This window comes from Muscardinus avellanarius, assembly GCF_963383645.1.
Source record: "Muscardinus avellanarius genome assembly, chromosome: 5".
In the NCBI taxonomy this organism is placed as follows: Eukaryota; Metazoa; Chordata; class Mammalia; order Rodentia; family Gliridae; genus Muscardinus; species Muscardinus avellanarius.
The window spans coordinates 33,505,668-33,519,521 of NC_137790.1; the positions used below are offsets into that span (position 1 = coordinate 33,505,668).

General features: G+C 35.2%; 1 protein-coding gene across 1 annotated transcript in view; it reads right to left on the minus strand.

Annotated features, from left to right (window-relative positions):
* The window catches only part of ROBO1 (roundabout guidance receptor 1), a gene marked incomplete at both ends in the record, with an annotated part of 827,137 nt that overhangs the window by 104,613 nt on the left and 708,670 nt on the right, over positions 1 to 13,854 (minus strand). Inside the window, one exon of the mRNA XM_080696486.1 lies at positions 12,449 to 12,576. Within this exon, the coding sequence (XP_080552612.1) occupies positions 12,449 to 12,576 (128 nt within the window). The remainder of the gene's footprint in view (positions 1 to 12,448; positions 12,577 to 13,854) is intronic.

Consider the following 13,854-nt stretch of genomic DNA (forward strand, 5'->3'; position numbering starts at 1 on the left):
ATTGATTCTTTCACATTAAAAAATCTCACAAGTGACTCCATGTCTTAAAATTATGAAGGATTGTTAGCAAGGATTCTAAGACTAACTTATCTGTCGACAACTAGAGCAGAAAGTAATTTATTTGTCTAAACTCCATTCTTAGGCCGAGTGATTCAGATTGTATAGATCTATACAGCTCAATTACACATTTCCATGTTGACACCTTTATTTGACAATCTTAGCTGTCAAAGTAAGTTGCTTAGTTGTACATCTATATAACTGGGACACAAGGAAATCGTATCCCTTGTTATGTAGATGAAAACATCATAGTAAAACTCAGAACATAATGCAAGGCCCATGATGTACTATTTACCAGCATAATGCTGTGTGACCGCTTGTCACAGAATTATCTTACATATCAATTATTTCTGGTACTTGATTTCTCTACTTATTTCTTCTAGTATGTTACTGGCACATGCATTGAGTATTTAAATCTCTCTACAGTAAGCCCTCCTGGTGAATGTTGTTTCTTTTGAATTAATTTTTGAGACTTATAAGAGATATTTTTAAATAAATGAAAGCAAACCAAGACCTTTAGGCATGAATGAAAGTAATCTCAGAGAATGCCCTATCTCTAGCAATTATTGGGTTTAAAATGGTTATTTCTATATGCTAGAAGAACACAAAAAGTTCTTTACTTATCCATTCTGGAAAAAATAAAAAAGGCAAAGACTCATGGGCCAAAATGCTGCTGGATCCCAATCAAACCCAACGGAATAAAAATCCTCAGCAGGAGTGGAGCCCAGCATCCTATGTGCACCATGGGATTACAACAGCTAGTGAAGGAGTTTGTTTCACAAATTATTCTCTGGTTAAATTCCATAGTGGAGCTTCATTAAACCTCTTGGCTGATGGCATTTTACTTTCAGATTGTTCACAAAGAACTCATCTGGTAATACTGCTTCTTTAATAGTTTCCATCCCCCAATGTGTTTTGTAGGGGCTTTCTTTCTTTTTTTTACTAATGGGGAATTTTTATATACTTTTTGATATTAATTGAAAGGCACTTAACCAAATGAGAATCTTCCCCTCCACACCCCTCTAGATAGATGGGTTTTAAAACAATTTTATTTATTTATTTATTTCTTAACTTGGGGGCTTTCTTTTTCTAATCACAAAGTTCATTATCTAAACCAGACATCTAGACTTTAGCTGAAGTTTTCAAACTGTTTTTATAACTACATAACAAATAGCTAGAAGAAAACAAAAAGATACACTAAATGCAAAACACATTTTGTCAGGGTGGCATTTGCAAGGAGACTTTGAATTAGCAATAAGAATACAATATATCCAGCAGGCAGTAATATGGATTTACAAATATAGGAATAAGATTACATGATAATTTCATATGTGGTATAAATATACAATGCACACGATTACATCTATCTACTTACCTATCTCATTTCTCTATCTCACTATATTCCCCAACCTTGAAGCACTGCTCATGGCAGCACTACTGATTCCCCTGGTCCTCTGCAGTTTATTCCAAACTATAGGGAAGACTCCTTCCCCAAAGAACCAGTCCACTATATCTTGTCAGAATCTGGCAGAAATGTAACCTACATATCAAGGTTCTTAAAGTCATCGAGTAAAGCTTTAGGGTCTCATAACACGTGTTTCATCAAAAAGTTGATGAACTCACAGTTCTTAACCAGGTTCTTGGATTATCGTAAACCTACAATGAACCTGCAAAAAGGCCCCTTGACACTATTAGTTTGGCTTTGACTCAAATAACTACGTTAACGGTCAAAAACAATGCACTATTATGCTGCCAGCTTTTCTGAAATCAGCAATTTAAGGAAACTATTCCAACAAATGATTTAAATGAAGTCTACATCAAAGAAAGGAAATTCAGAACTGAAGTACTCAGGTTTTTTTCTCCTATTACTGCTTTTATACCTAGATATCATACAGCTCTGAAATGTCATGTGACTCTTAAACAAAGATCTTATGTGCTGAAAGTTAAACATAGTAACCCTATTTATGGAGACCACAAATTTACAAAATAAGCCTCTTTCCTCCAGAGTTTGTTTTTTAATGCAAGTCTTTAAAAGTTTGTCCCCCACTACTGGAAGTAAAATCTATATTAAGCTATATTGTTTTACTTTAACTGAAATACTTTAAGTATATGCTTAAAATTTTCTATATAAAGTATTTAATTTTACATTCTGAAATGATTATCTAGTAGGTCCATAAAAAGGCACGTGTGCATGTGGCATGCTATGTTATATAAAATTTACATGTGTCTTGATCATTTTCAGAGTTGTTATTCCACATGTCAGAAAATGATCAAATGCAAAGATGCACATTTCTTTTAATGGATTATGCTTTAGACCCAATTTTCTAAACTAAATTATGTGGCAGTTGTTGCTGGAGACCATCGATCCAAATTGCAATCATCCCCCAGTATGCATGGGAGATTGCTTCCAGGGCCCCCATGGACACCAAAATCCACAGATGCTAAAGTCTTTACTAAAAAGTGTGTGGTATTTGCATATAAACTATGAAACGCTTCCCCTCTACTTTAAATCACCTGTAGACCACTTAGAATACCTAATACAGTACAAACACTATGTAAATAACTGTTACACTGTTTTGTTAGGGAATAATGACAAAAATAGTCTGCATGTATTCAGTAAAAAAATTTTTTGAGCCTGCAGATGTGGAAAGCTGAATGTATTTTTATCTTCAGTTCATTCAAGCATTTTAATATTTGGATTATTTTTATGGCAAAGGTAAAAAAAAGAAATTCAGCAGTATTCATTCTATCAGTAAATTTACCTGGAGGGATAATAATTATGTTAAATGTCAAAGAAATCATGTTAATTATGGATCTGTTTAATCAAAGGAGTAAATTTATTATTTGGGTCACAAATGTATATGATATATATAATAAAAATAAAATTTTAACTAAATGCTGATTTTTTGTATAAATCAACACTTACTATTGCTTAACTCAATTGGAATAAAAACTGATATTTTTAGTATTTATTGAAAATTATCTATTATTTATCTGTGTAAAAAATTTTGGTAGATACATACATGACTCAAACCTCAATTCTTTCATAAACTAGTGATAGGCAGATAGGAACATAAAAGGAAGATAAAATATGAATTCTCACATATAACACACATAATTGAAATGACAGTTTAAATACTCACGTATTTCCTGTGTGTCAGCTCATTATTTTCTACAACTAACCTATGAGAGAAACATTTCACCCCTACTTTTCTATCAACAGGAGGTAACAAAGATAGCCTTCAAAACACTTTCTAGAGAGATACTAAGGATGACTTTTCAAAGCTAGATTAAGAGGTCACAAAAAATTCTTATTGTTGAAAAGTAAAACAATGACCAAATTCTACATTATCTACCAAAAGTTTGAAATTCTATAATCTGAATAAAAACTACTGGAAATCTGACAAATTTTTAATTTTGTGTTTTAGAAAATGATGATAGAAATAATAAACAACAATAAATTTTATAATTCACAACCCAGTTCTATGGGAATTTAGTTGTTTTATCATCTTGGTTTTTTTTTTCTTCATATCATTGTATTGATATCTTATTTTACCTGCACACTTTTTCTCAACAGGCAATATACTATCATTCATGGAAGTTAAGTGCCTTGCTTAGCTGGGATCTGTCAGGGTCAGGTCAGCCCTGGATCCATTCACACAGAAAGTACTGCAAGATCACCAAGGATGCTATGGTGTTAAGTCCATGTGTTAGATGGGTTCAAGGAAATCCAGATACTGGTAAAGCATTATCTTTCCAGGTATGTCTGGAAAATATTAGCAATCAAAACAATACACTGAATAAAAAAGGTGTGCCCTTGCCAGCAAGGGATAGCATCATGGAATACACTGGGAGTCTAAGCAGAAAGATCAGGGAAGAAGGACACAAGTTCTCTTCCAGAGCTGGGACACCCCACCCATCTTTTCCTGCCCTCAAGGCATAAGAACTCCAGGTTCTTGAACCTGCCTATTTGAATTGAGTAGCACCTTCTACTTTCCTGGCTTTCCGGTTTGCAGACAGCAGATTGTGGCACTTTTCAGCCTTCCTAAACCAATTCTCATAATTAATCCCACATATAAACATGTATGTATTCTGTTAGTTCTGTTTCTCTGGAAGACTTGGACTCAAAGAGATGTCTCAGAGACTGAAGAAAGCAATTAAGACTAAGAAGGCAAAGGAAACAAAGACTGCCCTAAAGAAACTTATATTTGATCAGAGCAAACAGGAATGTGATAAGGGCAGTAATACCAGTCAGTGGCTTCATGGATAGAGGAATATATAATCCACACTGAGATAGTATCTAAAATGGGGGATGATTTCCTGAGCTGCACCCAAGCAATTAGCAAGTCGAAGAAGAGGCAGATAGGGGTAAAGGCATTTTAGACCAAAAAGTTAACCCATCAAAAAGCCCAGAACTAAGCTACAGTCATTCTTGCATGAAAATGTTTAAAAACATAGTATATTAAACTGAAGGGAGTAACAAGAGAGGAGGCTAGCACCAATAATAGTTTGAATCTTATATTGGAAAGATGAGAACCATTCCAAAGTTTTATGGAAGGAGCTAATATAGCTATAATTGTGTTTTAGGTCAATGTGTCTATTCTAAACAATGGATTCTACAGGACAAAGTGGAGACCAGGATGCTGGTTAGAGGTTAGCTGTTTCAGAGAGAGATGAAAAAGGCCTGACTAAGAGCAATGGGAAGAAAGAGAGGAAGTGGTGAGAGCCTTGAGAAATATCTAGAAGGCAAAATAAGCAGTTCTTTATGGTGACTGACAAGGATAAAGACATGGGAATAGAAGGAGAGTAAAAGATTCCTCCCCTTGCCAAGCTGTCTATAGGGTGTGTCTCTGCAGGCTGCAGTGCCAACAACTGAAATGGAGACTCTGAGAAATTCAGCTTTGGATGCCCAGGCTGCTCTGATTCGCTCTACATGAATACTAACTACATTTTGTGAATTAATAGTTACAGAGTGGGTTAGAAGGAACTTCAAAGCTCATACAAACCTCTGACAGTTGCTTCTTGTTTTACTTAAAGTTATAATTACTCTTCAATTCCTAGTTCACTGGGATACTAAATACGGTCAATCACGCACTGTGGCAACCGCGATATGTCAGCAAAGCTTCTTGTTTGAAGCCTGCAGTTCACTAGTAGCAAGGAGAGAAGCTCTAGAAAGCATCCCATTAGCAGCAATTAAGTCGGTCCAAAGAGAGCCCGGTCTCTCTCTTTTTTTTCTGCCTCTGTATCTCCTTCATTCCATGTCAATCTCATACTTTAAGATCTAGCCTTCCAGCAGCTGTCAGTGGCTAATCAATCCTAATGAGCAAGTACTTTGCTCCTTCATTATATAGTTGGCATAGATACTTATGGGAAGCAAAAGAAAAATAATAATTCTACAGAACAGAAGAGTATGCACATCCTTTTGATGATTCATTTAAAAATTCCTATTGGAGGTCAGTACTAAATTTCAAGAGGTAACAGTATAATTCAAACCATGTTTTATAGTTAAAAAACCAGATGATGAAACTGAGGGAAATGGAGTGATTTTACATCAAGGGAAGAAAATAAAATGGGCAAGCACTTAAGAGAGAAAAGGCTAAGTTTCACAGAAATCCCATCCATCTAGTCACTGAGAGCCTCCTGGTTTGGCAGTGTTTGGCACCTGTCTTTTTGTTAAACAGAAAGGGCAGAAAAGCAAGTGTTCCTGACCTTCAAAGAATGGCTAGTTAGTCCCTGTGAGGAGCCTGGCCAGGAGTGTAGTGGGGTGTGAACTGAGATCTAAATGTACAGCTTCCTGTCTGAGGGGCCCAGCACTCAGGCCTCCAGGGAAACAGGAGGACTAAATATCTTCTAGTTGCCTTTGTAAGGGAGACGAACAAAAATGGGATTAGATTTTCCTAATAGTTCAACTCAGAAGATAAAAGGTGATTGCTTGGGAAATGGCTGGTGTGTGGAAGTCCGGATTCCGCCGAGTTTCCTGTGACCGATGGGACCCAGAGATGGGAACATGATCATCCTGCTGATAGAGTCACAAATTTACTTTGGAAATAAAATTGTGACAGTAATAAGAGCTGCTTTGAGAAGTTGCAAAGAGAGTGCAAAGATTAACAACGCCATCTAGTTTTCCCCATCTAAAGCAAAGAATAGCTGAAGGAGTGAGACAAAGGGAATCTTAGAGGCAGAGGGCAAATTTGGACTTAGGAGAAACTCAAAATTTAAACTGTATGTAGCTTTATATTTTTTCTTTTGGGATAGCACCCCTCAGAAACAAAAATGATTTAAAGAGCCATTTGTAAGAAATTATAACTTTTAATAATTAGAATTATTTTTCTTCTTTTTCAAGGCATTTTAAAGCTGTATTCGCCATTCCTTTCCTGAAGTTTACCTTTAACTGGAAAGAAAGGCTAACTTTTTAGATTCACCGTAAATTGGCTATAACATAAACCCATCAGACTACTTTGACTGTCCTCTGGTTCCAAGAGATTAACAAAACCCACCTGGCAAGTAGCTAGTAAAGACCTAATTGGTTATTGGGCATGGTGGCACAGTCCTGTAATCCCATTACCTGGGAAGCTGTGACAGGAAAATTGCTGGTTTTAAGACAGTCTGAGCAACTTAGCAAGATCTTCAGAAACTTATTGAGAGCCTGTTTCAGATAAACAAACAAACAACAAAAATAAAAAGGGCTGGGGCACAGCTCTGAGGTAGAACTTTCCTGGGTTCAATCCTTAGCCCTACAAAAACAAAACAAAACAAAAATCTAAAGGGTTAGATTAAGATAGTAAAGTAATATAAAACTAACAGGTGACCATGCTCAAATATCAAGGGGAAGCATAAATTTTAGCAGTTTCAATGACACACTGTTTAAAATCTTGGCAGGGTGCCTCTATGCATCTATTTTGTTCTGGTTAGATTTTATATTTTATAGGTGTGTCACAACCTATAAAATTGCTATAAATACCACAATAAATATCTTTTTCCTTAAAAGATGGGCTATTATGCAACATGAAACACTAGTTCAGAAAATAAATCCTCCTGACCAAGACAAAGCCAGCAGTCTCAACACTTGTGAAATTGATTCACGGAAGTTCAAATATAACAATGACAAATTGTGGTTGGGATATGTCTTTAAAAACATAGTTGTTTTTGTTTGTATATTTTAGGTATATTAAGAGAATTTCTTGAGGAAAGGTATAGATGTTGTACATATGAAGGGGAAATTGAGCTCTAGAAAATAGAGCTGTGGAGCTGTTTTAAGTATAAATAAAACAACTGATGATTTAAATTTAAAGGTAATGAATCTTTGATACTTTCTGAAAAGGATGAACTATTAATTCAGCTTAACTGAGTTTCCTGGTTAACCAGAGCTAAACAAAAGACTTTTATGTTTTCATTATAATTACTCCAAAACAGTATTATTTCATCTTATCCTTTTGGGCAGTACTGGAGATTAAACCCAGGGGTGCTCTATCACCAAGCTACATCCCTGAGCCTTTTTAAAATTTATTTTGAGACAGGATCTAGTTGCATTGCTCAGGCTAGCATCAAATTTGTGATCTCCCTGTCTTAGCCTTCACAGTAGCTGGGATTACAGGTATGTACCAACATACCCAGCTATTTCACCAGTTTTTATTGGTCATGTAATGAACACTATTTTTCTTCAATAGGTCAAATTATCATAGAGCCTTTGAGTCTCATTCTGACAATGAGTTTCAGTGATACACCAGTCAATGAAAGAAATTGAGACTTTAATTTTTATTTATTTTTTGATACTGGAGATTGAACTCAAGACGTATTCAGGTATTCTACCTCTGAGCTAAATCACTTGCCCTTTTCATATTTTATTCTGAAACAAGGTATCTCTAAATTACTGAAGATCTGAGTTGTTGAGGCTGTCCTCGAACCTGCATTCTTCCTGCTTAGTCTCTCAATTACTAGGGTTACAGGGGTACACCCCGATGGCTGGCTGGGATATTTTTATTTAATATACTTTTAGAAGCAAGGTAAAATATGGTTTTAGTCTGAAAGTTTCTAATATCACCAAATTTTATAACAATCTGTCTCTTTTTCAAGTAAAATAAAATATTCTATATTAAATGATCAATATTTTGATTTGGCTTTGGTACTTTATTGGCCAGGAAAAAGTAATCCAACCAATGTTATACTTACATGGTATAGGTTTGGGGGTGCAATGACCTGCTGTTAACCACACATAACCTAACAGGTCACCCAATGTCTTACTGTGGTTAATTGAAGTTTCCAAATGGCAATGAAGAAGGGTAAGCTGTTTTTAGAGATATTTACTCATGAATAATCTTGCTAGCCTCTGAATTGTAAGAAAATGCAACTATTTTATGGGGACATAAATAGAGAATCTTAAAAACTAGAATACAGTCAGTTTTAGAGGTAATGGAATCAGAATTGAGGTCAAATACGCTCTGTTGAATGTTTTCCCATAACAATAACACACCAGTGCACATAAAAGGCAATCATTTGGAATGATTTCTATTCCCAAATAGCTGTAATTTTCATTCATTTATCTAACCTTGTAAAACTTCAATATAAGTCTACTACTAGCTTTGATGACACTAGCAAAATTCAACACATTCACTGTAAAATCCAGTAAAGATTTTTATTTTTATACTTTTTTCACACATTATATTCTTACATAATAATGTAGTCCATGGTGATAGTGATAATGACATACAGGCTTATACCCAGTAAAGACTTTTTTTTTAATGGAATGCTTTATATTTGAAGAGTTATTAAAATAGTTTGTTACATAAAGAATTATAATAGCACTTCATATTTCTTTATAAAAGCAGCAGAAGAGCTGCTTGTCTAGAATTATCTGAGAATTAGTATTTTTCTTACTCAATAATTTTTAAAGCCAAACAATAAAGCTATCAGTACTAGCAACATTCATATGATTACTATGCTCCTTATTTACAAACATTTGCAAACAAACTAAAACAGACAATGTGTTGACCATTCCACATACAATTTAGTTTAACCCTTATAAAAATGCTATGGGATTGCATTATTATACCCATCTTAAATATGAGGAAACTGAGGCTCGGGTACTTTAAATCACCTCTTCTAGGCTCTACAGTGTTGGTGGTAAATTAACTCAGTTCAGTCTGACTCTAATGCCCTAACCCGTGCCCACCATTCTTTGAAACACTTCCACATCAGAAAAATCCCAAACTACAAAGAAATGTTTTAAAGCCCTTTAATAGTTCTGTCACTTTATCAAGTATGTCCTAATTCTTGCAATTTATGAACTTGCTAGTGTCAAAAACTAAAGACAAGTTTTGTGTCCCTACCCCAGTCTCCTGAATCAGATTTTTCAGAGGCTCTTCCTGATAATCTGCATACTTCATGAGAAACTTCAGGTAAATATAGAAAATTTTGTCTAGTCCTAGGTTTTACTATGCACCTTTTGTCTTCTTAACAAATTTTATGTTTTAATTATAAAAACATAATGATATGAGATGCATATAGATGATAAAATTGGTCCTTACCCTGCTCTCTCTGGAACACAGACAGGCAGCACTGATCACATGAGGCCAACTCCTCAAGTTTGAACCAACAGAGCTTCCTATGGGCACCCAGAATCAAAGCCACAAGAAGCTGCCTGAATTTTACCTAAGAGGCCTCCATTCTATATCTATACTCAAGTTAAACTTCGGAAGGTGTATTACAGTTTTAAAGTGTTCATTACTTACAGAATCTACTAGATTTCTAGTATGATACTAAGCACTGTGAAGACTACCCAGGCAGAAAAGTCAAGGAAAACCCCACACTCAAGAAGGAAGTACTTAAGTAACTCCTTACAGATAGCATCTACAAAAGAGGCAGAGTCTGGGACTTAAAGGAGAAAGCAAAAAAAAAAAAAAAAAAAATTCTAATTCAAAATAAGTGTTATGATAAAAATATTAATATCATGTCTGTGAGGGGGTGAAAATCAAATGAACACCCTCATTGAAGGTAATTTTTACCATAATTTCTATCTTCAGCACAGAGTTTTATTGCCTTAACTCAGTTCTATTAAAGACTCATTGTATGAGGGGTGAGGGAGTGGAAGATTATTCTGTGCACAGATTTCATTCCAATAGTGTCTGTTAAAAATAAGGCACATATAAAAATCAGAAATCAAACTAACTATGCTACTGAATTTCTTACTGTAATTGTTTTCTGCTACCAAAAGGATTCACTTCTGATTAGTTTCTTTTGTAGGCACTAATAGTTTCCTACATTCCTCTCTAAGGAAGAAAAAAGGCCTGCCTTCTCATGTTTCCTCTGTATTTTCTTAGTTATCTTTTGCAGTTGGGAATTATGTTTCTTTCTTTAACATGCTGTGTATATTATTCTAACATGTTAAGGATAGTTCAAACGTGATATTAATATGCATATTTTACTTTCATACTGAATAAAGTAAAACATTATAAACTGTATACAGATCCTTTATAAGTTTATAGAAAAACCAAATGCAGTTAAAATGAGAGCATCTAATTTCATCAAGTAGTTTCTGGATTTGATCATTTGTACCCAATTTCCATTGAAATCCAGGCTTATGGAGCAAGAAATTCATATGAAAATCTTACAACTGAATTAGCTTTGGAACTGAGTTTAAAATTGCAGGAAGGAACTATGTTTCAGTGTCTACTGTACACATGGCTATTATTTATAAAAAAAAAAGGATACCAAAGTAAAAGATGTTAAGACCCAAAGTAAAACATATTTCAATATTTCACTGACTAACCTGATAGACAATCAACCTCCTTGCACAATCGCCTAAGATAGACATACTTTTTCATGTCTTGTATTCATCTTGGGTACTTTCAGTGCCTTTGGAGGGCTTTTGAACTTGGATTTGACATCTCTTAAATTTATGCTTTCTCTAAAGGTAAAGAGGTTTTCCTTTCTTACAGCTTTAAATTTACCTAAAGTTCAAGTCTAACTTAGATTAAAGAGAAGTAGTCTAGGCCTTAGAAATTCAATGTTTGTTCTTAATCTTTTTTTTTTCTTTTGTTTTTATGAGGTTGAGCTAAAAACCCCAAAGTGGGACATAATGGCTTTAGCGACAGGAAGGAAATATTCTTTATTCTTTTTTCTAGTGTAAAAAGCCCACAAGGCTCTTTTGTAGGAAAGCCCATAGTACAAGCACTCCCTCAGAAGCCACCTTTTTCTTCTTAATAGCCTTAGAAAAGACAGTATTCAGAGAAGATGACACTGCCAAAGGCTGCTAATGCTAGACCCAGAAACAAGCTAAGTGGTTGATGGCCAAACTCCTGTTTACTGTATATACTTGTCAAAATATGGAATTTTTTCCACCAATAAAGTGTTTTTAAAGGTCATTGCCTCTTGAATCCCACAATAAACAATTTATTACCAGAAAGGGAAAAAAACCCACATAAGAAAGTTTTCAGGTAAGATACAGTGAGAAAAAAATTCTTATTATATAGAGAAAGGAGTTAAGGAATGATGAAGATGAGAACATTTGGATTATGGATATATGGTAGACGGGTTCAAAACAGCTTTATATATTTTTTTTGAAAATCACAGTCATGATTTTCAAAAAAAGTAGCCATAGAACATCATACCCACTTTTGTTTATATAATGCCAAATAATAAATCTTCATCACAATTAGCAAATGTAGCCAGGCATTGTAGAGCATGCCTGTAATCCCAGTACCTCAGAGGCTGAGATGGGAGGATGACAGATTTGAGACTAGCCTCAGCAATTTAGCAAGACAACCTAGTGAGACTCTATTTCAAAACAAAAAATATGTAGCTCGGTGGTAGGATGCTCCTGAGTTCAATCTCTAGCATGTGTGCATGCAGACACACACACACACACACACACACACACACACACACACACACAATAACAAAGTACAAATGCAATCCATTCATTTAAGAAATAATTGAGTGTCTTTTATGTTACTGGGACTGCATGCATGGAAAAAGATTGCAAAGTTCTTCATCTACTGATGGTCCTTACATTTGGGAGGAGAAGAGAAGCCTTCCATTTTTGTGTTATTAATTGCACCTTAAAAATTCATAATCTGAAGTAATAAAAATTTGTTTTCCTCCAAAGACAAAGTTTTCATGATATTGCTGCCAATTTATACTATTAGAATACACTACTTTTAAAGACTCAGAGATAAGGACACATTCTTTTTTGTCCAAGACAGAACTCTCTATAATTTTGAAATGTAATTCAATTTCCTGTAGCAAGCACTTACCTAGGGACCAGAGGCAAAGCGATACATTTCTTTAAACATGTTTGACATAAAATATTTAGAATAATATTTAAAGTCTGTATTTTACATAATCTACTACATAAGCATATTTCACATGATAAAACAACCACAGTAATGCCTACCTTGAACAGTCAGAGTAGCTGAAGCTTCAGCTTTTCCAACCATATTTTCTGCAACACAAGTGTATGAGCCCATGTCACCAGCCATCACCTTCCGAATTTTCAAGGTGTGATCATCTCGGATTTCATATCTAATGACACAGCAAAGGAAGCATAATTAAGTGACCTTCTTGTTGAAAGATCCCATTATTACACACATGATGTCTCTAGGCATAAATTGCACACAGCGAGCTCTTCAGAAAATTCAAAACAGTGTCAAATGTGGTATTCTTCCAAGTTAGCAAGCAGAAGAAAAAGTTTGTTTATACACGTAGATGGGGTCACATATTAAGCTGCTTTATAAAAGAACATTTTTGAGTAAAGTTGGCATTTAATCATTTTTCTTCTCCAGCTACTACACTGATACTAATATTAAATGACATTGACCATTAATTAAATTATCATGTGCCACAGTTTAAATGTTTTGTATATATCTTCTTCCATCCTTATAACCAACCATTGGATGAAGCAAGTGTCATGTTTCTCTTAATTTTGTAGGTGAAGAAATTGAGAAATGAGAAAGTGAGGTCACTTGGCCTGGGTCCTCAGTTGCCGAGCTGAAATCTGAACCCAGACAGTCTCATTCTAGAGTGCACATGCCCTGCTCATCAACCATCCCTTTAAATACTGGGGTTCTCTTCAAGCTTCCCTTCAGTCTTCTTTGCACTCTAATGACCTCCCTCGATTATATTACCTGCTATAGTTTACATCTTGATCAGACCACAAACTTCCTACCCACCACCCAAGTTCCACATTCATATTCCCAACTCCCTAATAATTAGACATCACATCCCATTGGTAATTAATATTTTAACTGTTAAATAAAGCTTTCTTTTCTTCCCTTTACATAAACGATCTTCTCTTTCTCCTATGATCTTCCTTTCTTCCTCTGTCAACTCTCCATATCTAACAAGTCTTCCAATTCATCAATGTAGTCTCACATATTTCTCCCCTCTCGAGCCCTATCTCTGTCTCAACTCCCAGGTCAAAAAACCTATCTCTCATCCATGAAATGGCAGTAAGGGTGTCCCTCCTACTGCCTCTTCCCCATAAGAATACAACATCCATAATGCTAATAAATTTTCTTTTTTAAAATAGTAATCCTGTCCATACTAACTCTTCTTGGTTCATTAATTCCATATGCTATAATCTGAAATTCTTCATTACAGAAAGCCCTTAATAATAGGGTTCTAGCATTTCTGATTAATGTCCCATTTTCCCTTACAACATACCCTTATATATGCTAGCCATGCTAAACTTTCCACTACTCAAAATATGTGATGTGGCCGGGTGTGGTGGCGCACGCTTGTAATCCCCGCGCTTGGGAGGCGGAGACAGGAGGATCGCGCTGGTTTGAAGCCAGCCTTGCT